This window comes from Oncorhynchus masou, chromosome 26 (genome assembly GCF_036934945.1).
Source record: "Oncorhynchus masou masou isolate Uvic2021 chromosome 26, UVic_Omas_1.1, whole genome shotgun sequence".
Lineage (NCBI taxonomy): Eukaryota > Metazoa > Chordata > Actinopteri > Salmoniformes > Salmonidae > Oncorhynchus > Oncorhynchus masou.
Genome location: NC_088237.1, coordinates 16986738 through 17011635, shown reverse-complemented (window position 1 = coordinate 17011635; position 24898 = coordinate 16986738). Strand labels below are relative to the sequence as shown.

General features: G+C 47.1%; 1 protein-coding gene across 18 annotated transcripts in view; it reads right to left on the bottom strand.

Annotated features, from left to right (window-relative positions):
* The window catches only part of LOC135514899 (CUGBP Elav-like family member 2), a 226090-nt gene that overhangs the window by 132554 nt on the left and 68638 nt on the right, over positions 1-24898 (bottom strand). Inside the window, exon 1 of one of the 18 annotated variants that reach the window (XM_064938592.1) lies at positions 7996-8160. The exons of 15 other annotated variants lie outside the window; for them this stretch is intronic. In XM_064938592.1, the coding sequence (XP_064794664.1) occupies positions 7996-8072 (77 nt within the window). In that variant the 5' untranslated portion in view covers positions 8073-8160. Of the gene's footprint in view, positions 1-7995; positions 8161-24898 lie in introns of those variants that run through there. 2 more of the 18 variants (XM_064938595.1, XM_064938602.1) reach the window with 2 other exon arrangements.

The window sequence follows — 24898 nt, the reverse complement described above, 5'->3', positions numbered from 1 at the left end:
CAGTATGAATCCTCACGTGAGCTGGAGGAGCAGGTGCAGTATGAATCCTCACATGAGCTGGAGGAGCAGGTGCAGTATGAATCCTCACGTGAGCTGAGCTGTATGAATCCTCACGAGCTGTAGGTGCAGTATGAATCCTCACATGAGCTGGAGGAGCAGGTGCAGTATGAATCCTCACGTGAGCTGGAGGAGCAGGTGCAGTATGAATCCTCACGTGAGCTGGAGGAGCAGGTGCAGTATGAATCCTCACATGAGCTGGAGGAGCAGGTGCAGTATGAATCCTCACGTGAGCTGGAGGAGCAGGTGCAGTATGAATCCTCACATGAGCTGGAGGTGCAGCAGGTGTAGGAGCAGGTGCAGTATGAATCCTCACGTGAGCTGGAGGAGCAGGTGCAGTATGCTGGAGGAGCAGGCACAGTATGAATCCTCACGTGAGCTGGAGGAGCAGGTGCAGTATGCTGGAGGAGCAGGGGCAGTATGAATCCTCACGTGAGCTGGAGGAGCAGGTGCAGTATGCTGGAGGAGCAGGTGCAGTATGAATCCTCACGTGAGCTGGAGGAGCAGGTGCAGTATGAATCCTCACATGAGCTGGAGGAGCAGGTGCAGTATGCTGGAGGAGCAGGGGCAGTATGAATCCTCACGTGAGCTGGAGGAGCAGGTGCAGTATGAATCCTCACGTGAGCTGGAGGACCAGGTGCAGTATGAATCCTCACGTGAGCTGGAGGAGCAGGTGCAGTATGAATCCTCACATGAGCTGGAGGAGCAGGTGCAGTATGCTGGAGGAGCAGGTGCGGTATGAATCCTCAAATGTGCTGGAGGAGCAGGTGCAGTATGCATCCGAGTGTGAGCTGATGTGTGCACAGTACAGTATTGGTTACGAGTGAGAGGGAGAAAGGGAGAGATAAGACAAACTAATCTATTCATTCAAATCAGAATCCTATGCATTCCAGCTATTCCCTGTAGACAACAGGATGATAATCAGTTATTCTTTATGAGGCGAGAGAGAGGGATAGGGGCCGTGCTAGGGGACATGGTAAAGTCTACTCTGTATCCATCCTCTCTGTTCTGTCTGTCTGGTGCTGAGTGGAGAGCATGACATCACAGAGAGGTAAGAGTAATGAGCCAGTCATTAGTGGTTCATTTCCCCGTGTCGCTCTCTCTCACACCCGCCAAATTAGCCTGCTAATTAATCCAACCCAGATTAGGACACAGAGGGCTGGGCCAAGACATCCCCAACACACACTCACATACATACACACACGTGCACACCCTCCCACACGCACAACAAAGATCCCCAGCAGTGATACATCACCCCCACTGACGACCGTTCCTGAGCCGCACCAGCTCAAAGACATTCATCATGATGACACAGCCTCACACACACACACAAATGTTTTCAGCAGATTTTGACATGAACCAGCAAAGTGCGGTCCACCTAACTGAAGACATCATCATACAACCGGCACACACACACACACACACACACACACACACACACACACACACACACACACACACACACACACACACACACACACACACACACACACACACACACACACACACACACACACACACACACACACACACACACACACACACACACACACACACACACACACACACACACACTCAAATGATTCAGTCAGGTTGAATAAAGGTGAAAAAGGTTAACAAATCTACTGTAGGACATTGCGACCTCCAACGGTACTGATGACACACCTCGGGAGTGCGTCTGTGTAGGTAAACCGAGAGTGTGTCTGTGTAGGTAAACCAAGAGTGTGTCTGTGTAGGTAAACAGAGAGTGTGTCTGTGTAGGTAAACCGAGAGTGTGTCTGTGTAGGTAAACAGAGAGTGTGTCTGTATAGGTAAACAGAGAGTGTGTCTGTGTAGGTAAACCGAGAGTGTGTCTGTGTAGGTAAACAGAGAGTGTGTCTGTATAGGTAAACAGAGAGTGTGTCTGTGGAGGTAAACAGAGAGTGTGTCTGTGTAGGTAAACAGAGAGTGTGTCTGTGTAGGTAAACAGAGAGTGCGTCTGTGTAGGTAAACAGAGAGTGTGTCTGTGTAGGTAAACCGAGAGTGGGTCTGTGTAGGTAAACAGAGAGTGGGTCTGTGCAGGTAAACAGAGAGTGCGTCTGTGTAGGTAAACAGAGAGTGTGTCTGTGCAGGTAAACAGAGAGTGCGTCTGTATAGGTAAACAGAGAGTGCGTCTGTGTAGGTAAACAGAGAGTGTGTCTGTGTAGGTAAACAGAGAGTGGGTCTGTGTAGGTAAACAGAGAGAGCGTCTGTGCAGGTAAACAGAGAGTGTGTCTGTGTAGGTAATGAAACACTGGGGCTAAAGGCTTCTATAGACATGTATGTGAACTAGCTACTGTAGTAGACAGATTGGAGAGGCCTCTCTTAGTCCCACTGGGGGAAGAGAAGGTGAGCTTCTCTCTGTGTCCCTCTCTTCCTCCCTCCATCCATCTCCACAGCAGATAAGCCACAATTCAAATCAGAGGCTCCTCTGCTGACCAGAACGGGCTGGCACTAAGCCACATCCTGCCTGACTGTCAACCCTCCCTCTTTTCTCCCTCTTACTCCTTTCTTTCTCCCTCTCTGCTCTCACACCCTCCCTCATTGAGCCTCACATTTTGATTGTACCCCTTTCTCCGTCTCCCTGTCTCTTTTCCTGCCTCACAATGCCCCACCTCTCACTCACTCCCTGTCCCTTTCACCCTTCCCCCTCCCTCGCTCACCCTACCCACCGTTCTCCCTCTCCGTCCCTCCCTGTGACTCTCCCTTCTCTCCCCCTGACACACATTTCTCATGCGATCCCATGTTCTCTGTCACATGAGGTTTCAGCTGTTGGACCCATGATTTGTGTGCCTTCTGAGTGGGAGTGAGGGCTGGAGGGAGTGAGGGCTGGAGGGAGTGAGGGTTGGAGGCAGTGGGGGCTGGAGGGTGTGGGGGCTGGAGGGAGTGGGGGAAGAGGGAGTGCAGGCCAGAGGGAGTGCGGGCCAGAGGGAGTGAGGGCCAGAGGGAGTGAGGGCCAGAGGGAGTGAGGGCCGGAGGGAGTGAGGGACGGGAGGGAGTGAGGGCCGGAGGGAGTGAGGGCCGGAGGGAGTGGGGGCCGGAGGGAGTGAGGGCCGGAGGGAGTGAGGGCCGGAGGGAGTGAGGGTCGGAGGGAGTGAGGGCCCTGAGGGAGTGAGGGCCGGAGGGAGTGGGGGCCGGAGGGAGTGGGGGTCCGGAGGGAGTGGGGGCCGGAGGGAGTGAGGGCCGGAGGGAGTGAGGGCCGGAGGGAGTGAGGGCCGGAGGGAGTGAGGGCCGGAGGGAGTGAGGTTCGGAGGGGTGGGGGCCGGAGGGAGCGGGGGCCGGAGGGGAGCGGGGGCCGGAGGGAGCGGGGGCCGGAGGGAGCGGGGGGCGGAGGGAGCGAGGGCCAGAGGGAGTGAGGGCCAGAGGGAGTGGGGGCCGGAGGGAGCGGGGCCGGAGGGAGCAGGGGCCGGAGGGAGTGAGGGCCAGAGGGAGTGAGGGCCAGAGGGAGTGGGGGCCAGAGGGAGTGAGGGCCAGAGGGAGTGAGGGCCGGAGGGAGCGAGGGGCCGGAGGGAGCGGGGGCCGGAGGGAGTGAGGGGAAGACAGGTGTGGTTCACTGGTGCATAGGGGATGATGAATGGGTGTCTGTAGTCAAATACACCCTTTCACTGCTACACTAAAGGAATGGTGGGATGAAGGAATGGGAGGGATGTAGGAATGGAAGGATGAAGAAATGGAGTAGCTGTCTCTGGGGAGGAGGAGGGGAACGAGGGAGAGAGACTGAACGAGGGAGTTAGTGACCGAGGAGTGAAGTAAAGAAGGAACAACTGGATAGGAGAATAAGTAAGAGGGAAAATGATTTCCCCCAGCCGAGTCCCAATAGTATTTTCCTTTCCTTTTTCCTCATGACGACTGGTCTGGCAGGACATGACAGGTGAAAGCAACGCGATGGAACCTATCCAGTCTGTTGACTTATCTGTGATAATGATGGAAAGGAGATGAGGCCCTCTTAGTGTTGAGCCTCTCAGTGAGAGGTCTGACTGGGTCAGTGGCATGGGTCCTCAGGGCCAGTGAAGTTCTAGTCAAGTCAAACAGATGGGATCCTACACACACAGTCAGTCTGGGGTGAGGGGTCACACATTTCCCAGAGAGCCCGTTATTCAGAGGACCGCTGCCTTAAAGGGGATATTATGGGCCGTAGACACTTCCACAACCCCTTGTCTCTTCCATGTTAACAGATCTGAAACCACTGTTAGGCATTACAGTGATGGCTCCATCTAGTTCTTTGATAAGCTACTGGAATTAGAGCTTCCACCAGTGTTTTCAAGGTGGTGGGGGCTAGAGGAAGTAGCTGGAGGCCGAACTGGAACGGGGCCAAGAATTCCTCTGGGAGCCAAACTGAGTACACTACCATCAGTTCACTAGACTCATGGGGGATCTGCCATTTCAGGCCCATTGAACAACAAAAATATAATGGAATAACATTCTGAGAATGAAAAAAAGGTCATGGTCATCGTCAGGGACTCTAATCTAAAATCCAAATAGAGCCATTAAACAACTTGACACAAATACATGTGGTGTAGGATTGTCCATAACAACACATAACTGCTCGGTAACACTTGGGAGCAGGGTAAATTCATAAGGCTGAGGAATATAATAGCTGAGGAATATAAAAGGGTATGTTAGTGTGAATTGTAACTGCTACCTCCCTAACTGTTATCTGCTGGAGCTGTCCGCCTCTCTGTGACTGGGTGAGAAGCAGCATCGTAACGAGGCCACAGACAAGTACCCTCCAGTTAAAACCTCCAGATTACCCAGCATTACCGGCACTATGGTGCGGTCCCCGCCGCGGGCAGCAACCCTCAGCCGGCGAGAGAAGCTCTTTCCCCACCACCCCCAACCCCTCTCATTATAAATCCAAAGGAGGGTGTGTGGGGTAAAAGGTGGGATGTCACACACTCACACAAACTCACACACACACACTCACACACACTCACACACACTCACACACACACACACAGTGATATCGTGAACTGTAGCAGGGCTTGGCTACAGTGGCGGGTAGGCAGATAGCACACGCCACTAAATGTCAGGCGAGGAGAGAAAAGACCATTTAAAAACAGGCAGAGCCTTTCAGGCCTGGAGGCTGGAGAGCGAGAGAGAGAGAGAGAGAGAGAGCGAGAGAGAAAGAGAGAAAGTAAAAGCTAGGAAGAGGACGACAGGAGTGAGGGATTGGGGAGCGGAGCAGGAATAGAGAAACAGGAATAGAGAAATGGAGTTGCTATGACTTTGAAGGTCTCCCAACTCCCCTTGGTTATGTGTGTGTGTGTGTGTGTGTGTGTGTGTGTGTGTGTGTGTGTGTGTGTGTGTGTGTGTGTGTGTGTGTGTGTGTGTGTGTGTGTGTGTGTGTGTGTGTGTGTGTGTGTGTGTGAGAGAGAGTGAGAGCAGGGGGCGTGCATAAAGGCATAGACACTGATAAATGAGAGGGCGGTGTGAATATAATGGACAAGTCAGTGGAGGGAAACAGCTCGATGTCTGATGGGATCAACAGGGTCAGAGTGTCTTCAGTCACTGGAACGAGAGGTCACACACACACAAATGCCATTTGGTGAGGCCCGTTTAAATGTGCAACATTTAACAACGTAATGAGAGAAGTCATGAGATGGCAAAAGAGCTGAGGGAGAAGGAGGAGAGAGGGTGAAGGAGGAGAAGGGGAGAAGGAAAAGAGGGGGGTACATTCTCACCATTAGAACGTGAGCCATCAACAACTAACGCTCTAAGCAGAGAGGACGTAAATGGGTGAGGGACAGGGAGCGCGAGTCAGCTGTGCGGGCGGAATAACAGAGCGCGATCATTATGTCAGCCTGAAAACCTCCCTTTGTCCCCGTTCTAGGAATTCTGGACTTAAGTGTCTTGTTGTGCACGCAGTATAATCTGATTTCTGTCCCTTTTATAGCAGAACTCGTGCCGCAGACCCCAAATCGAATTTGAACAAGCAGGGAGTTGTTAGTCACTGCACATTCCGATATGGCTTGAATGAGTTTGTGTGTTTTATCCCACAGGTTTTTTTGGGACATTTTAAAAATGCACTTCCTGAAATGCGCAGTTTGACATGACTTCGTATGTCTCTCTTAGGGGGTATTTTGAGGGGTATATAGAGAGGCATTTTCAAAGCACAGTATAAGTGAAACGACATGTGCAGGTGGAAACAACTCACTTCCTGCATTTTAATACATTTTGCCATAGTGCAGAGAGAAAAATGTAGTTTATAATGATAGGGCACACATTTTGTCATGAGTCCGAGATAACATTTTGCCATATTAAAGTAACTGTCTAGTGAAAATCACACTTTTTTAAAGTTAATATTCTGTTAACTTACACCTAAATGTTGTTGATTCGTATTTGTGGCCAAAGCTTAAATTGGAGGGGGGAAAAACACAACATCAAACTTGTATGCAAACAGACCATTTAAAAAATGCCTGCTATTTCCTTATAGAGGATGATGTCATCCCTCTGAGGAGGATAAACTGGCCAATCAGCGGTCTACTGGAATAAATATTTTTCATGACCAATATAGCCCACACCATTCAAACACAGAAAAGCTACTTTTTTAATATATCCAACATAATAAAACATTTTTGAAGGAAAAATATTTCACTCACATTGTAATTAATTGTAGGTCATATTTGATAGAAGTCTGGATACACTGGACAGTTACTTTAAAGGTTGGCTTCGGGCAAAAACACTCAAATAAAGGCTTTAAACTGTATAACTGACCAATGTACCATCACACCAGGTCACTTAATGTTTTTTTGTGGGGGATGAATAAGATATGTGGCTACAGAAGCTCCATTTACCAAATGATATATATTCTGTCCAAAAACACATTCTGTGAAATGAAGTCCCCACATTCTGGAGAGGTTAATGACTAGCTTCAAGTCACTAGCTTCGCTAGTTTTGTTGGCCGCAGCGCGCATGACCAGAAAGAAACATCCACGACCCAAAGGCACATCCCATATATGTTTGAAATTTGAGAAAGAGGAGGAGTTGGACCGTTTTTCGAGCCCAAAGTCGACCGTTAAAGCTCATTTCCTGCGATTCTACTCCTTTTGCTATTGCTTACGGCATGTTCATATACTATCTGGGAGGGCTAATTATGGGGGGTCTACCTGTTCGCATGTCCCTACAATTTCTCATATGCACTGATCTATTTCACTATGCAATCAAATACAGTCTGCAGTGCAAAGCTGCTGTCAATATCCCTTTCACACCGAAGTAGCATAGAGCTAGTCCAGAAATTAATTATTCTCATATTTGCAAACAAAGATGTGCACAATGACCAAAACAATGCACAAGACCACAGAGCTGGCATGCGCGTTAAATCATTAGCACGTGACACACACCACTGTATTTAGGGATGATTAGAGGGGGAATATGGAGCCACTCTGACCCGTAACATGTGCACTCACCCTGTCCAAGCAACCCCGCTCCCCACTGCCCTGCCTATCCAAGCGAGACCCTGTGATATTTTAATGAGCGGCTGCCGCAAATATCAAATAAGTTATCCCGTTATTCCGTGCATGTAGCAGCAGGCGAGGAGATACACTAGACAGGCTACATGAACAACAATTTGACGATAGCTGATAAACGACCTTTTTTAAAAGTCGCCGGTCATTCGCCAGGATATCATTATAATCCTCATAATGCCGTTCATTCATCATTGTCCTGTCTGTTAGGCAGCGTTATCTTGTGCTTTACTGTCGGGCTCGCAGCAGTCTCGTTTTATTCAACGTCTCTATCGATAACAAATGCCCCACAAACACAAACTAACAGCATCGAATAGTGTAATTGTGAACCAAATCCAGTCTCTCTAAACACGAGCGCAAACATTTCCACATTGGACAGATGTTTTTCATAACCACAACCACAGTCGGAAAAAAAGGGAGAGTCGGCAACCGGGAGGAGAACAGCCAAATGACTCACATTCTGTCGCCCGGAACCAGCAAGCGGCTCTCCACCATCATATCGGGCAGGAAATCCAGATTGTAGGATGAAGTCATGTTGCCCTGGCTCTGTGTCCCTCCGTGTACAGGCTGAGGATCCGCGCTCTCCGTGCTCTCCTCTCTGCTCTGCCTCACAAGTATACAGTGCGTCGCTCTGCTCTCTCAGCTCTCCCAGTTCGACAACTGCGCCTGGCCGCGGAGACGGAGAGGGACAGGTGCAAGTGCCAGGGCCTCCCCAAGGCAGTAGACACACACTCGGCAGTTGTCACATTCTCTTCTTCACCCACATTCGTTTTTTTCTATCTAATCCTGTCTGAAAATCCGCTCTGCTCAGGAAACTATCGGGCTGTGGAATGCAGGTGCTGAGTCGGGAGGCGTGGCGGCCCGACGCTGCAGCTAATCTGTAACCATTTGATACCGTTACAACATGTGCTAGATACCGTTATACCGGTTATTCCCGTGCATATGGGAACATTAGCAGCCAGTAGCTATTCTTGACAGTATTATATTAGGGTCATTATACGACAAAACTAATGATAGCCTAATAAGTGCAGCAATAAAAGCCCCCCCCCCCCCAACAAAAAAAAATGTGTGCCTTTGCAATATTGAATTGTAGGAGACTAAACAACATAACTTGATATTTTCTGCCAGAAAGAATGCTTCGGTTTGGTGACCTCTTTGCCACCAGGCGTTAAAAACTCCATGGCCCAGCTGTAATCGATGTATATGATCGAATGCGCAAGGAGATGTGGCTAAGCACACTCATGAAGACGTGGCTAAGCACACTCATGAAGACGTGGCCAAGTACACTCATGAAAACCACATTTTATATGTCTCATCACTCAATAATGTTGGCACTTAACATGGGCCATACAAATGATATATTGTTTAACGCAGCTCGGGCGGTAGGTCGCCTAGCGGTTAAGAGTGTTGGGCCAGTAACCGAAAGGGGGTTCAAATCCGAATCCGTGAGCCGACGAGATTAAACATCTGTCTATGTGCCCTTGAGCAAAGCACTTCACCCTAATTGCTCTTGTAAGTCACTCTGGATAAGAGTGTCTGACAAATGTAAAACATGTCATGCCCATAGTATTTATTGTTCAGTAAATGTGTCGATCGTATGGGTGTGGATGAAATAAACAACATAGGAAGCTGCTGTGCCCCGGAAACGCCTAGGAGTCAACGCGCCCTCTCTGCTCATCCCTCCAGGGAGTAAAAGGAAGACACTATAACAAGAAAGACTCTTTCTTGGCAACAGATGAAACTCTCTTGGGGAGAATTGAACAGGAACTGGGTCATGTGGAGCAAAAGAGTGAGCACACAGTGTACAGAGTGCGCCTGTTAGTGTGCAAGGTGGTGTGAGCCCAGGCACAGCTCTAGGGATAGTTCATCTTTTTTTTGTTGCACATAATGATTAAGGTCAGTGTATGGAGGGAGAAAAGTGATCCTACATCAGTACCTTAAGGCACTAGGTCCCTGGGGTGCAGACTGTACGCTGCATGTTTTACTGCACCTGGCCCCTATATGGTGAAATAGGTCATAAGTAAACAACATGCTACTATATATAGCAGTATTATATAGGATAGATGAGGTGAAGAGGTCAATGGGAAGCAGACCATGGGAGATAGGAGGAGGATGCCGGATTGGCGCACATTCAACAAATTTGATCGAATAAAATGGATTTTTGGTCAAATCCGTCATGATTGATGTATTGTAACAGGCCCTCAATGTGGCTACTAAAGTCTGATATTGATCAACTGTATTTGGCTGTTTTTGCTGCATGACATTTAGGGACGGGATGTTATTTGTAATGAGGGACACCTGGAGTAAATAAGATCTCTCTGAAATGAAAATAGACGGCCCTCCCTTCTGTGAAATATATTGATATCTGATCTTCATGATTAATGTTCAAACATGACGTCAAACAGTATCACGATTCTGGTCTACTGCTTCTAAACATGACTCTAGGCTCTCTCAAACTGGCCTTGCACCTCACAGATTGGAGAGGTTTATCTGAACACTCGAACAACAACAAAAAACGTGAACCTCCCCTCGACCCAAAAATAATAATAATAATTCAAAACAAAGTGGACAGCAGAGAACATACAGTACCTACCATTTATCCTCACTCATAGACCAGAGCCTTAGGTTTGCCATTTCAGAAACTTTTCTTTGTTTTCTAAGAATTACGTGGCAAAGTAGCCAGAAGGTTGTGGATTCACAGACCACCGCGGACAAGGACAGGAGTGAAAATATTACGCTTACTCCAAGTTTAGATAGCTGGGAGCTAGACTAACTTACCAATCTAAAAATGCTCTGCTTATCTGGGCTAATTGAGTGACTGCTGATGCACAACCAAATTTAGAAATTGCACCTTGAGTGTTCTATTATTCCAATATTATTCCAATGCTCAACAGTAAGTTGAGACCCCGATTGAGTTCCCCATAAAATTGGTCTGCGGGCCTACAAAAGGGGGGCTGCGGGTCGCATGTGGCCCCGGGTCACCAGTTGTCCATCCATGGCTTATAGTAAAGGCTATGGATCATTAGAATGAGACCACACGAGGCACGCTTGATATTGCGCAGCATCAGGCACACATTGCGATTTAATAAGAAACTCATTCCCAAACACAGCTAAATGACATTTAATCGATAAAAAATGACATGGCGCTCCCCTGGACTAAATGAAAAAATACTTAACCCTCCCCCTGATTGAAATTGAAATAGTATGCCCTTCCCCCATTTTCCTCCGGGTAACAATTGTGTACATTTTGACCGCTCACTCAGAAATAGTCTGCTAAATGCTAACTCCTATCAGCTGGTTAGCATAGTTAGCATAGTTAGCATAGAGAAATCACTGGTGGCAGCCAAAGTCATTTTTAACTGTAATGCAGTTGATTGTGACGATGACATGAACATGTATTTGGGTTGACATCCATACATACTCCAATTTTTACCTCAACATGTGTGAAATACACATGTATACAATAGCCTAAATGTAGGCTAATGTTGCTGCGGGGCAATGAGGAGAGTCGGGATCTTTCCCCCATGTATTTTCACGGCATTTCCATTCTTTAGGTCGAGGTCCATTGACCTCTTTACCACATCTATGATTATAGGGATTTCAGATATTCTTATGCCGTGAAGGAATGACGTTCTCACAGGACACATGTGTTTGCATGTACAGTATGTAGTTGTGGCTGTGTGTGTGTGTGTGTGCGCGCGCATGCCCCATGTGTGTGAATCCGGTGCTGTCCTGCAAACCTCCAGACACCGTGTCACTTCCACAGCTGAGATACCAGTGCGAGTGTAAAAGAAACATATGCACAGAACACTTCACCAACCACATTGGCATTCACACACACTCTCTCACACACTTTGCAGTCATACCTCCTTTTCTTTAATAGAGTAAGTTTAACATAATGTGTCCTTCCCTGTAACACAGTGCATTCACATAGTGTTAACAATCCAACATTCACATTAAATGAATCTACTGCTTTAGAAAACACAATGAGCAAGTGTAATACACTCACACTTACTCCTTAACCCCTGATCCAGGAACAGTATCAGAGACAAGACAGAGCCTAATACTCTCACACTCCTTCCTAAACTCTGACTCAGGAACCTTGTCAGCAAAAGACACAGGTCATCTCCCAGTAGTAAGATATAGCAGCTCCAGTTTAAATGAGGGGTCACATGAGTTTGTGTGTATGTATGTGTGTGTTTGTATGTGTATGTACGTGTGTGTGTGTCGTGACACTTTGTCTGTAGTATAACACTCTCTCTGATGCCCTGTGGCGAGCAGGCCTTGACCTACGACCTCACTACTTAAGGCCTTTACAGAAACCTAAACTAACAAGTGTTCAACTGCCTGTTAAGAGTCACCAATGAGATAATGTCCACAAGCCCGAGGCTTCCTACCATTATCACACACACTATGAAATGTTTAATTGTCGATATAATTGCCATGTTCTCTGCCGGAGCTGCTAACCACCTTTTATTCAAGTGTCTCACCTTGTGCTCTTTGTCCATGTTTTCTCCTTCTCATTCTCTGTTTTCATAAAACCGTGTCTTACTCAAAGGAGAGTGGGACAAAAGGTTGATGCAACGCGGAGTGCCTGGATACAGCCATTAGCCGTAGTACAGTATATCAGCCATGTATCACAAACCCCTGAGGTGCCTTATTGCTATTATAAACTGGTTACCAATGTAATTAGAACAGTGAAATAAATGTTTTTTGGTCATACCCGTGGTATATAGTCTGTTTAACCATAGCATTGTTGAATACTCCTTTCGATTGTCTTGAAGGGCATTCTAGAGTATGCATTATTTCCTTGTAACGCACGGTATATTTGGCAAGTAGAATTGAATGGCTATAGTTCATTTTTACATGTTTACATGAATTGAAAACAGTATTGGTATTGTTGAATTGGATTTTCATAATAGCAAGCTTGGTCTGATGGTTTGGTTAGCTGTAAACTGTGTATGTGATGAATACATTGGATTTGATTGTGTTTTTACACCCCCCTCCCCTTCTCTGTTTCCCAGGGTTGTGTGTTCTTTGAGCGTCTGCTCAGGGCAAGGTCTCCCTTCTTCGCTCTCTCTCTTCAGGCAGGGGTACAGCTGCCCAACAACACAGATTGATCACATCATGTAAGAAAGAAAGGGGGAGAGAGAGAGAGAGACAGACAGAGAGAGAGACAGAGAGAGAGAGAGAGAGAGAGAGAGAGAGAGAGAGAGAGAGAGAGAGACAGAGAGAGAGAGAGAGAGAGAGACAGACAGAGAGAGAGAGAGAGACAGAGAGAGGAGAGAGAGACATAGAGACAGAGACAGAGAGAGAGAGAGAGGGAGAGAGAGAGAGAGACAGACAGAGACAGACAGAGACAGAGAGAGAGAGAGAGAGGAGAGAGAGGGAGACAGAAAGAGGAGAGAGAGAGAGAGGAGAGAGAGGGAGACAGAGAGAGGAGAGAGAGAGACAGACAGACAGAGACAGAGAGAGAGAGAGAGAGAGAGAGAGAGAGAGAGAGAGGGAGAGAGAACACACCACACCACTCAGGACTGACATGGTTCTGAACCAACCTCTCCAACGTACCTGGCAGCAGGAGTTCAGGCAGTTCAAACACCTCCACAAGACAGAATAACCACTACCGTTACATCATCAAAGTGACACTCCCAAAATAACCACCATCATCCTTCCTCTGAAGCTTCCTGCTCTGCTTCTTTCTCTCACCCAAAGGATTGCGGGTAACATCGTGCTCCACTCGTGATGAGTGTCTGTTTTTTTACACGTGAATATTTAATGTGAACTCATGAATAAAGCAAGAGAGCAAGCAGCTGTGATTGAGGCTAAGTGGACATGGGAGGAACCTGCTACAGACAGACAGACAGACCTACAGACAGACAGACACTGATCAGTCATCTGTATTGGTCTGGTTCATGTTTGGAACATAGTGTCCTAGAGTGTGCAGACTCTCTCCTTCAATCTGATTGGCTGGTCTGATGGTTGGTACGGTACAGTAGGTCTACCTGTGAAGCTGCTTGCCTATATTAGTAAATGCTCCGTGACCTGATTAACACACACACACACACACACACACACACACACACACACACACACACACACACACACACACACACACACACACACACACACACACACACACACACACACACACACACACACACACACACACACACACACACACACACACACACACACACACACACACCGAACAAGTCTCTGGGTATTGAGCAGATAGCACGTGACTTGTGGGGTGACCCTCACACCCTGATGACTGAACTGTAGCTCCTGCCTCGGTCTGCCTTGGTCTGCCTCGGTCTGCCTCAGGGGTCTGTTGGTCTGATCTACGTGCCTTTGAACTGAACTGGGAGACAGAGACAGAAGAGGAGACTGTCTAACTTGACCCTGTCCCCTTACTGCACTTCCCCAGCTGTCTGGACTGTCTGGACAGCATCACACCAGAAAACACTGTGCATTGTTGAGCTCAAATGGTCTGAGTCACAATAAACTGTTCAAAACAACAATACAGCATGGAACTTCACTGTAAAGGCTGAGCTGGCCGTGGCTGGTCCTTGCCATGCTATACTGCTGTGTGTTTGGCTAGCCAGCCTGTCCTGTGTTGTTAGCCATAGACCTGGAGGCCCATTTTGGCAGTAATCTGGGATAACTATGGAACAATCCATCCTGTATTAGCTAGACCCTTAGTGTCTCTGTTGTCACTTCCCAGTCTTATATTATTACTAAAGGTGATCCAGAGATGGGTGCCTGTTTTAGGAAGAAAATATGTCCGTGTTAAACATCACCAGGAGGGGTGTGAGTCATGTAAAACACTGTCTGTACAGTAGTGCAGTGTCCTGTACGGGTGTAGAGGGATAGAGTCTGGCCAAAACACTGTCCAGTCCAGCTGCAGTGCAACAGACCACGCTCCGGCTGTAATTGGCCATCGCCACGGTGACAGAGAGGAGTTAAAATAAAGCCGGCTGGCTGTGGGCCTCCATTCATTACACATCCCTCTCTCCTTCCCTCCCTCTCTCCTTCCCTCCCTCTCTCCTTCCTTCCCTCCCTCCTCCTTCCCTCCCTCTCTCCTTCCCTCCCTCTCTCCTTCCCTCCCTCTCTCCTTCCCTCCGTCTCCATCCAATATGTGCTGGCCTCTTTCTCTCTCTCGCACCCCCCCCCCACCTCTCACCCCCCTCTGTTATTTTCCTCATTAAAGTGGGACCCAGGCAGTAGCGGTCACTGCCTCTCATTTATTTTCATTTGAAACTGGTGCAGCTCCACAGATCCTCTGGGGCTGAGCAGAGAGAGAGAGCAGGATGGTGTCATTCTGATAACTACCACCCAGCGCACACACACACACACACACACACACACACACACACACACACACACACACACACACACACACACACACACACACACACACACACACACACACACAGGTGTGCATCCACGCACGCACACGCACACATAAGCACAGATGCAAGTATACACAAGCACTCTGATGCAAACACACTAGCAGACACACACATTCACATACCTACAAGCTCACAGCCACAGCTCATTCACTCCCTTTCTCTCACACATGCACTCTCACCCTCTCACTGGTGTGTGTGTGTTGATACTGGGTGTTACTTCCAGATGGGGAATCTCTTATTAAGCATAATCGTATTAGACTGAGGGAACTAATGACTACTGATGAACTAAGGACTATTGATCCAAAGAGAGAGGGGCTGTATACAAAGCAGGACTGTGCTAGGGGACCGACCCAGGTGTAGGTGAAAACACACACACACACACACACACACACACACACACACACACACACACACACACACACACACACACACACACACACACACACACACACACACACACACACACACACACACACACACACACACACACATACATCCATAACCACCCTGTTTTAACTGACCCAGCCGGACTCTCCTTATTGAAAAAGGTGGGCCGGCAATTACATAGGGCGTAGTGATTCTGACGTGCTCCTTTCACTTTGCTGTAGTGGGTGGTTGGGCAGATTCATGAGGGCCCGGGGACTATTTTAGAGCCCATTGCCTCCACCTTCTCTGTTTGCTGGATAATGAGAGAGAGAGGTGCCATAACTGTGCTCTCTAAACCAACAGAATGGGCCCTAAAAGGAGACTTCTTCCCATAGGCCATTAGGGAGGCGCAATTAGAGAAGAACACTTAGAGAAGCACACTTAGAGAAGAACACTTAGAGAAGAACACTTAGAGAAGCACACTTAGAGAAGAACACTTAGAAAATCACACTTAGAGAAGCACACTTAGAGAAGAACACTTAGAGAAGAACACTTAGAGAAGCACACTTAGAGAAGAACACTTAGAGAAGAACACTTAGAGAAGCACACTTAGAGAAGAACACTTAGAGAAGCACACTTAGAAGGGAGCGCTTGGTTTAATGCTGACTGGGCTTACAGAGGAGGCCCATCCATCCCTGTCTTGGTTTTTATTGTCCCATAATAAAGCATTAATACACAAGGGTGATGTGTGATTTATTGTTGTTTTATAACGTCTGGGTTGTGTTCATCAGTATGAGGCTAAGCCATGTTTTAAATAGTTATTTACTCTCAAAAGGTACATGTGGTTTATATTGCAAAAATACATCTCTATAAATCAGGGAGTAATGATAAAATGTGGAGGAGAGAGAGAGATTACATGCGGAGGAGAGATAGAGATAGATAGATTACATGCGGAGGAGAGAGAGAGATAGAGAGATTACATGCAGAGGAGACAGAGAGATAGAGAGATTACATGTGGAGGAGAGAGAGAGAGATTACATGTGGAGGAGACAGAGAGATTACATGCGGAGGAGAGAGAGAGATTACATGCGGAGGAGAGAGAGAGATAGAGAGATTACATGTGGAGGAGAGAGAGATAGAGATAGAGAGATTACATGTGGAGGAGAGAGAGAGATAGAGATAGAGAGATTACATGTGGAGGAGACAGAGAGATTACATGCGGAGGAGAGAGAAAGATAGAGAACGGCAGACTGAAGTGGCTGGCTGGCAGACTTATTGTTTGTCTGTGTCTGTCTCGTTGGAGCTGGATGTTTCTTTGCCCGCCCCATTGTCCCCCCTCTCCCTCACCTCCCTCCTCTTTTCCCCTCGCTCTCTCTATCCGGGTGACTGAGAACCAAATAAACACAGCAGACCTCTTTCAACAACCCCAAAAATTGTCCGGAAACGAGGGAGAGGGGGACAAGAGAGACAGAAAAGGAGAGATACAGAGAAGGAGAGGTTGGTGATTCTGTTGATCAAACATGAAAAGGTATTGTCTGTTTTTGCTACACATTTTGCACCCAAAATCCAAATATGGAGTCTAGTCTACCCTCTTTCTCTCTATTCTCCTGCTCCCTGCCCCGCCCTCCTCTCCTCTCCTCTCCCCCTTCCCTCTCTCCTCTCTGGATAACAGTGAGTAGTATAAACACACACTCCTGATCGACTGCCCCGTCCCCTGGCCAGCCTCCTCCCCTAGAGAGGGATAAAGCCCCTCACACCGCCCCTAACACCCCTCCTCTAACCCTCCACTACCCCTCCATTACTCACATACAGAGAGAGGAGGCATGAAAAAGGAGGATGGGTGGGGAGGAAAAGAGAGCAAGGGAGGTACAAGCATTGGATTTTACACTTGAACAAATGAACAGTCGCAGGACAGAAAGGAGGGAAACCTAAACAGAACAACAAGTGAGAAAGAGAGAGCAGCAGACACTGACAGACATTGCAGTGAGATATGACAGAAACACAGACTGAACCAGAACACAAAACACACACTAAAACAGGAGATCACATAAGAGTGTCTGGGTATGGTTCCGACACACACACACACATATATATATATATATATATATATATATATATATATATATATATATATATATATATATATATATATATATATATATATATATATATATGTGTGTGTGTGTGTGTGTGTGTGTGTGTGTGTGTGTGTGTGTATATATGTGTGTGTGCGTACCTCAGCAGCAGATCGTCGGCCCTCATGGATCCGCCGGTGGGGTGGGGTGCAGAGGGGGGGCAGCATATGCTGTCGACACACACACTCTGCACAAAGCCCAGCTCGGATGAGAGCTCCAACATCTCTGCTCCCAACAGCTGTTTTTCTCCTCCGATCCCTTTTTTTCACCCTCTTCTTCTATTTTCACAACAAGCGGCGGCTTTCTGCTCTCTGTCTCGCTCGCTCTTGTCCTCGCGCTCTCTCGTTCCTATTCGCACTACAGAAACACACGTTCTCTCGTCTCCTCCCCTCTGCTTCCCGCTCTCTCTCTCTACCCCTCCCTCCTCCTCTCTCTCTCTACCCCTCACTCCTCCTCTTTCTCTAACCCCCCTTCTCTCTCTCTCTCTCTCCCTCTCTCCCCCTCCCTCTCTCCCTCTACCCCTCCCTCCTCCCTCTCCCTCCCTCTCTCTCTCTCTCTCTCTCTCTCCTTCTCTCTCTACCCCCCCTCCTTCTCTCTCTCTCTACCCCTCCCTCCTCCTCTCTCTCCCTCCCTCCCTCCCTCTCTACCCCTCCCTCACTCCTCTCTCTCTTTCTCTCTCTCTCTCTCTACCCCTCCATCCTTCTCTCTCTTTCTCTCTACCCCTCCCTCCTCCTCTCTCTCTCCCTCCCTCTCTACCCCTCCCTCCTCCTCTCTCTCTCTACCCCTCCCTCCTCTCTCTCTCTCCCTCTCTACCCCTCCCTCCTCCTCCTCTCTCTCTCCCTCTCTCTCTACCCCCTCCTTCTCTCTCTCTCTCTCTCTCTACCCCTCCCTCCTCCTCTCTACCCTTCCCTCCTCCTCTCTCTCTCTCTGGTGGAACGGTGGAGACCGTGCTGGCTTGCCTGGCTGAAGTAATCTCCCCTGACAGCTCATGTTGTTGTGTTGTGGGCCTATTTTCCTCTAATACTAGCGCCCTGTGCAGACCAGCCTGACCCAGCCCAGTGCAGCCCGGTCCAACTCTGATCTAGTCCAACTCAGTTTATTCTAGCCCAGCACAGCCCAGTTTTAACTCAGGTGAGCATCGGCTAGCCTCGGTCAGTCTGTCCAGCCCAGTCCCCAGTGAATGGAGCTGGCCTACTGGATATGGAAACATTTCATGTTGTTTCCCAGCGAAAAACAGACTTGTTTCAGCTAGTGGCCCTCCCTAAAGAGGCCCTGCCAGCAGCTAGAGCAAGGCTCCACTACCTGTCACACACACACACACACCAAATACCCGCCCCCCCCCGCCCCCACACACCAAAAATCCCACACACACACACCAAATCCCACATACACACACCAAATCCCACATACACACACCAGATCCGGTATCTGTCACATCAGAGCCTGTCCTACTCACAGGAGACGGAGACAGAAGACTCAGGAAGCAGCTGATAAAAAATTCATCCTTCTGTTTATTATGATTTATGCATGTTTCACTGAGCCAGGAACAAAAAAAGAGAGAAGCCTACAGCTTCATTAGCGTCTCAATGTGTGTGTGCGCATGTGTGCGTGCAATGAGGATAGAGGAGGGTTGTTGAAGTTATGGATTGTCTGGGAGATTCATGACAATGTTTGCAATAATGTGCAAAATAATATATGCTCTCTACAACACCTGCAAGGGACCAAAACAAGAACTTGAAAAAACACGTATATTCACAGTTAAGATGCAGTACACAGCTCAGCTTCAAACTCCTAGCCCTAATTGCTGAAATTAGTCCGTCTGTTGGTTTTTCATTGCAAATCTGAGGGCCATATTCACTACCCTACTTCTTACTCAGTTCTACATTCTAAATGTATTCTACCCATGTCCCATCACCGACCCTGATGCCATCCTAAACTTTAAATCTGGATATTTCCTGCTGGGAGTGCCAATCTCCTTGTGTAAATCTCCTCTGCTGCTCTAGGATCAGTCCTGGAGGGGCCGTGAACATCTGGTCACGTCTGAGAGAGGGGTGAGAGGCCAGCACACATACAGACCTGAGGAAATGACAAATTACAATCCTGGATCAATTCTCATTTGCTGTGGATTTTAGCAGGATTGCACGCCGCCCTAACACCCGAACTAACCCAAATCATATATCACTTTTTTGCTTTTTTTCCTCTTCTCGCGCGCACACACACACACACACACACACACACACACACACACACACACACACACACACACACACACACACACACACACACACACACACACACACACACACACACACACACACCGTAGTGTGACATCATAGTAACTTCAGGCCACTGCACAAATATACAGTACCCGTCACGGTCTTTGTCTTCCTATGGTGTTTACAGTTGAATGAAATGACCTACTTATGGATGTTGTTTGTCTCTCTCTCTCTCTCCCACTCACTCCCTATCTCCCCCTCTCTTTCCCTCTTCTTCTTTTTAACTCAGTCTGACAGTGAAAGGTCAATACCCATTGGCTGCATGGGGGGGGGGGGGGGCACTATCTGATGTAAGAGCGTTGTCATGGTAACGTATGGCAGGCAGTGTACACTCCTAGCCAGACTCAGGAGGGGCAGGGACCCTTATACTAACCATGCCAAACCAGAGCCAGTCCTTGACTAAGATCAAGCCTGGGCCAAGCTATGACCACTACACACACTGAATGAGCCAAGAGAGAGAGATTAGCAACCAAAAAGTCTTAGCAGTAAGTTCTTTTTCAACATCATTGTACCTTTAACAGTTGTGCCAATAAAGTTTGACTTTGAATGTGTGAGGTACAGTGGCAGAGGAGTAGAAGGGGAGGTGGGGGGGGATTCTGTTATGTCTGTGAGTCACCATTATGCTGAGCTTGGCTTCCTATTCATAAAATAGGGATTACCAAAATCTGCAGGCACTTCTTTTCTTATTTCTCCCTCTCTACCTGTATCTCTTCAGGCCTCGCTCGGACTGAGTAGAGAACAAGAGTACACATCTGTTCCTATTTCTCCCTCTCTACCTGTATCTCTTCAGGCCTCGCTCGGACTGAGTAGAGAACAAGAGTGCACATCTGTTCTTATTTCTCCCTCTCTACCTGTATCTCTTCAGGCCTCGCTCGGACTGAGTAGAGAACAAGTGCACATCTGTTCTTATTTCATCTGTTCCTATTTCTGTTCCTATTTCTCCCTCTATCTTTATCTCTTCAGGCCTCGCTCGGACTGAGTAGAGAACAAGAGTACACATCTGTTCCTATTTCTCCCTCTCTACCTGTATCTCTTCAGGCCTCGCTCGGACTGAGTAGAGAACAAGAGTACACATCTGTTCCTATTTCTCCCTCTCTACCTGTATCTCTTCAGGCCTCGCTCGGACTGAGTAGAGAACAAGAGTACACATCTGTTCCTTTTTCTCCCTCTCTACCTGTATCTCTTCAGGCCTCGCTCGGACTGAGTAGAGAACAAGAGTACACATCTGTTCCTATTTCTCCCTCTCTACCTGTATCTCTTCAGGCCTCGCTCGGACTGAGTAGAGAACAAGAGTACACATCTGTTCCTATTTCTCCCTCTCTACCTGTATCTCTTCAGGCCTCGCTTGGACTGAGTAGAGAACAAGAGTGCACATCCACACTCCTCCTCCCCCCCTTTCTCCCCTCACATCCCCTTAAGCATTCTGCCCGTGTTCATCCATTCAAGAAATCCTCTCATCCTCTCATCCTCCTCCCCTCCTGTCTCTGCCCTTCCTTCCTCTCAGTCTTTTCCCTCTGTTTCCTAGCAAGAAAAATACAACAATAATACATTATTTCGTTTTTTTCCCGAAGAAAGAAAAAAGCTTGACTCGGCAATTTGACTGTAAGACAGGAGAAGGCAATAAAACTTGCATTCGATGCAAGATTCTGCAATCAGGCCGGGGTATGAAGAATTCATCTTATCTTCCCCACGCACACAGCGGAGGACAAGAGAACCCATTATGGGATGTTTTCATCCATTGTGGAGTCTCAAGTCTTACGTCGGAACAGATAACAGCTCTTTTGTCGCCCTGACAACGTCCTCATGGGTTAGTAAACAAACGGCTGTGTGGCTCAGACGAACCGAGAAGGACATGGGGGGGGGGGGGGGTCAGAGAGACAATCAACAATGAAAGGAGGGATGGATGAAGGAAGGATGGATGAAGGACTCAAGGGAGAGATAAACCTCTCTTCCTCTCGTCTCCCGACTCCAAAGCCAAGGACATCCATATGGGGCAACCAAAGGGATGGATAAGACACAAAGAGACAGAACGGCGTGATCAACACCTCTTTAATACCGAGCACCATGGGTAATAATAATGTCTTCCGTAAGGTCAACCAGGACTTAAAGCCATGGTATATAGGCCTACACAAGAAAATAAGGGAGGGAAAAATACACACGCATACCCACCCATACACTTTACCCACAAACACTGCCCCCCCTCCCCCACGCAGACAGGTTCCTGTGGTTGTGCATTGAAAAGCAGGAGAAAGCAGGGCTGTTCCACTTACAGGCATTAGCACACAGAAATTAATTTGTCACCTTCCATTAAGGGGAAAGCAGCCCTCGTGGCTTGTCAGTTATCTCTTGGAGTGGAGAAAACACAGAGTGTTTGTGTGAATAGATAGTGTGTGTAAATTTAAGAGTGCGTGTGTGTGTGTTTGTGTGTGCGCGCCTGACGGTGTGTATATCTGTATATGCCTGAGTGCATCAGTATGTGAGTGTGACTATGTTCGACAAAAGGCTCATTACTAGTAAATTCCTTCATTATTTCTGAGATAAATTTTTGTGACAGAGTTGGTCCGTTTATATTAATGTGACAGAGAGACAGTGGTATTGTGTTTAGATTCTGCCACCTGTCTTTTCTCTCTCTCTCTCTCTCTCTCTCTCTCTCACTCTCCCTCTCTCCTCCCTCACACCCTCTCTCTCCTTAATCATTCTCTCCTCACTCTCTCTCCCCTCACTCTCTCACTCTCTCTCTCCTCCTTCATTCTCTCCTCACTCTGTCACTCTCTCTCGCTCTCTCTCTCTCGCTCTCTCTCTCCTTCTGCATTCTCTCTCGCGCTCTCTCTCTCTCTCTCTCTCTCTCTCTCTCTCTCTCTCTCTCCCGCTCTCTCTCTCTCCTTCTGCATTCTCTCTCTCGCTCTCTCTCTCTCCTTCTGCATTCTCTCTCGCTCTCTCTCTCTCCCTCCTTCTGCATTCTCTCTCTCTCTCAACATTTGCACATCATGATAATGAATATCAGCTATGCTTGACAAATTTATTTTGGGATGCAGAAAAAAAAGTCAGCTCATGTCGCTCTCTTTGTGTGAAGTAGCAGACTGGCACATTCTCTGTGCCGTGTTTAGAGAGAGAGAAAACATAGTGGATTATACCGGAACGACAGAATGTTCCCAAAAGTAGAAATGTATGACTGTAAAGTTTCTGTAACGATATACAGTAGTTATGGTATAGTGATGGTGTCCTGTAACGTTGTGTGAGTGTTGGGAATGTGTTGCTGTAACGTTCCAGTGGGTGTGATGATGTTGCCGTGTAGTGAGACTCTCTAATTGGCTCACCTGTCTCTCAGCCATCTGGGTCTCTGCTAAAAACTCCACACCCAACATCCCTCCCAACATCACACGCACGCACTGAGTGTACAAAACGAAATGGCTTAAATCCACCAATCAGTGTAGATGAAGGGGTGGAGACAGGTTAAAGAAGGATTGTTAAGCCTTGAGACAGTTGAGACATGGATTGTGTGTGTGTACCATTCAGAGGGTGAATGAGCAAGACAAAAGATTTAAGGGCCTTTGAACGAGGTATGGTGGTAGGTTCCAGGTGCACCGGTTTAAGTCTGTCAAGAACTGCAACGCTGCTGGGTTTTTCACCCTCAACAGTTTCCCTTGTGTATCAAGAATGGTCCACCACCCAAAGGACATCCAGTCAACTTGACACAACTGTGGGAAGCATTGGAGTCAACATGGGCCAGCATCCCTGTGGAACGCTTTCTACACCTTGTAGAGTCCATGACCCAACAAATTGAGGCTGTTCTGAGGGCAAAAGGGGTTGGTTCCCTGAATCTCAATATTAGAGAAGTGTTCTTGATGTTTTCCACACACACACACACACACACACACACACACACACACACACACACACGCACGCACGCACGCACGCACGCACGCACACACATACGCACACACACACACACGGAGAGAACTAGTGTATACTGAAGAACTACTGTATACTGAAGAACTAGTGTATACTGAAGAACTAGTGTATACTGAAGAACTACTGTATACTGAAGAACTACTGTATACTGAAGAACTACTGTATACTGAAGAACTAGTGTATACTGAAGAACTACTGTATACTGAAGAACTACTGTATACTGAAGAACTAGTGTATACTGAAGATCTACTGTATACTGAAGAACTACTGTATACTGAAGAACTAGTGTATACTGAAGAACTAGTGTATACTGAAGAACTAGTGTATACTGAAGAACTAGTGTATACTGAAGATCTACTGTATACTGAAGAACTAGTGTATACTGAAGATCTAGTGTATACTGAAGAACTACTGTATACTGAAGATCTACTGTATACTGAAGAACTAGTGTATACTGAAGAACTAGTGTATACTGAAGATCTAGTGTATACTGAAGAACTACTGTATACTGAAGAACTAGTGTATACTGAAGAACTAGTGAATACTGAATAACTAGTGTATACCGAAGAACTAGTGTATACCGAAGAACTACTGTATACTGAAGAACTAGTGTATACTGAAGAACTAGTGTATACTGAAGAACTAGTGTATACTGAAGAACTACTGTATACTGAAGAACTAGTGTATACTGAAGAACTAGTGTATACTGAAGAACTAGTGTATACTGAAGAACTAAGATCTGTATACTGAAGAACTAGATACTGAAGAACTAGTGTATACTGAAGAACTAGTGTATACTGAAGAACTACTGTATACTGAAGAACTACTGTATACTGAAGAACTAGTGTATACTGAAGAACTAGTGTATACTGAAGAACTAGTGTATACTGAAGAACTACTGTATACTGAAGATCTACTGAAGAACTATACTGAAGAACTAGTGTATACTGAAGAACTACTGTATACTGAAGAACTAGTGTATACTGTATACTGAAGAACTAGTGTATACTGAAGAACTAGTGTATACTGAAGAACTAAGAACTGTATACTGAAGAACTAGTGTATACTGAAGAACTAGTGTATACTGAAGAACTATACTGAAGAACTACTGTATACTGAAGAACTAGTGTATACTGAAGAACTACTGTATACTGAAGATCTACTGTAAGAAGAACTATACTGAAGAACTAGTATACTGAAGAACTAGTGTATACTGAAGAACTAGTGTATACTGAAGAACTACTGTATACTGAAGAACT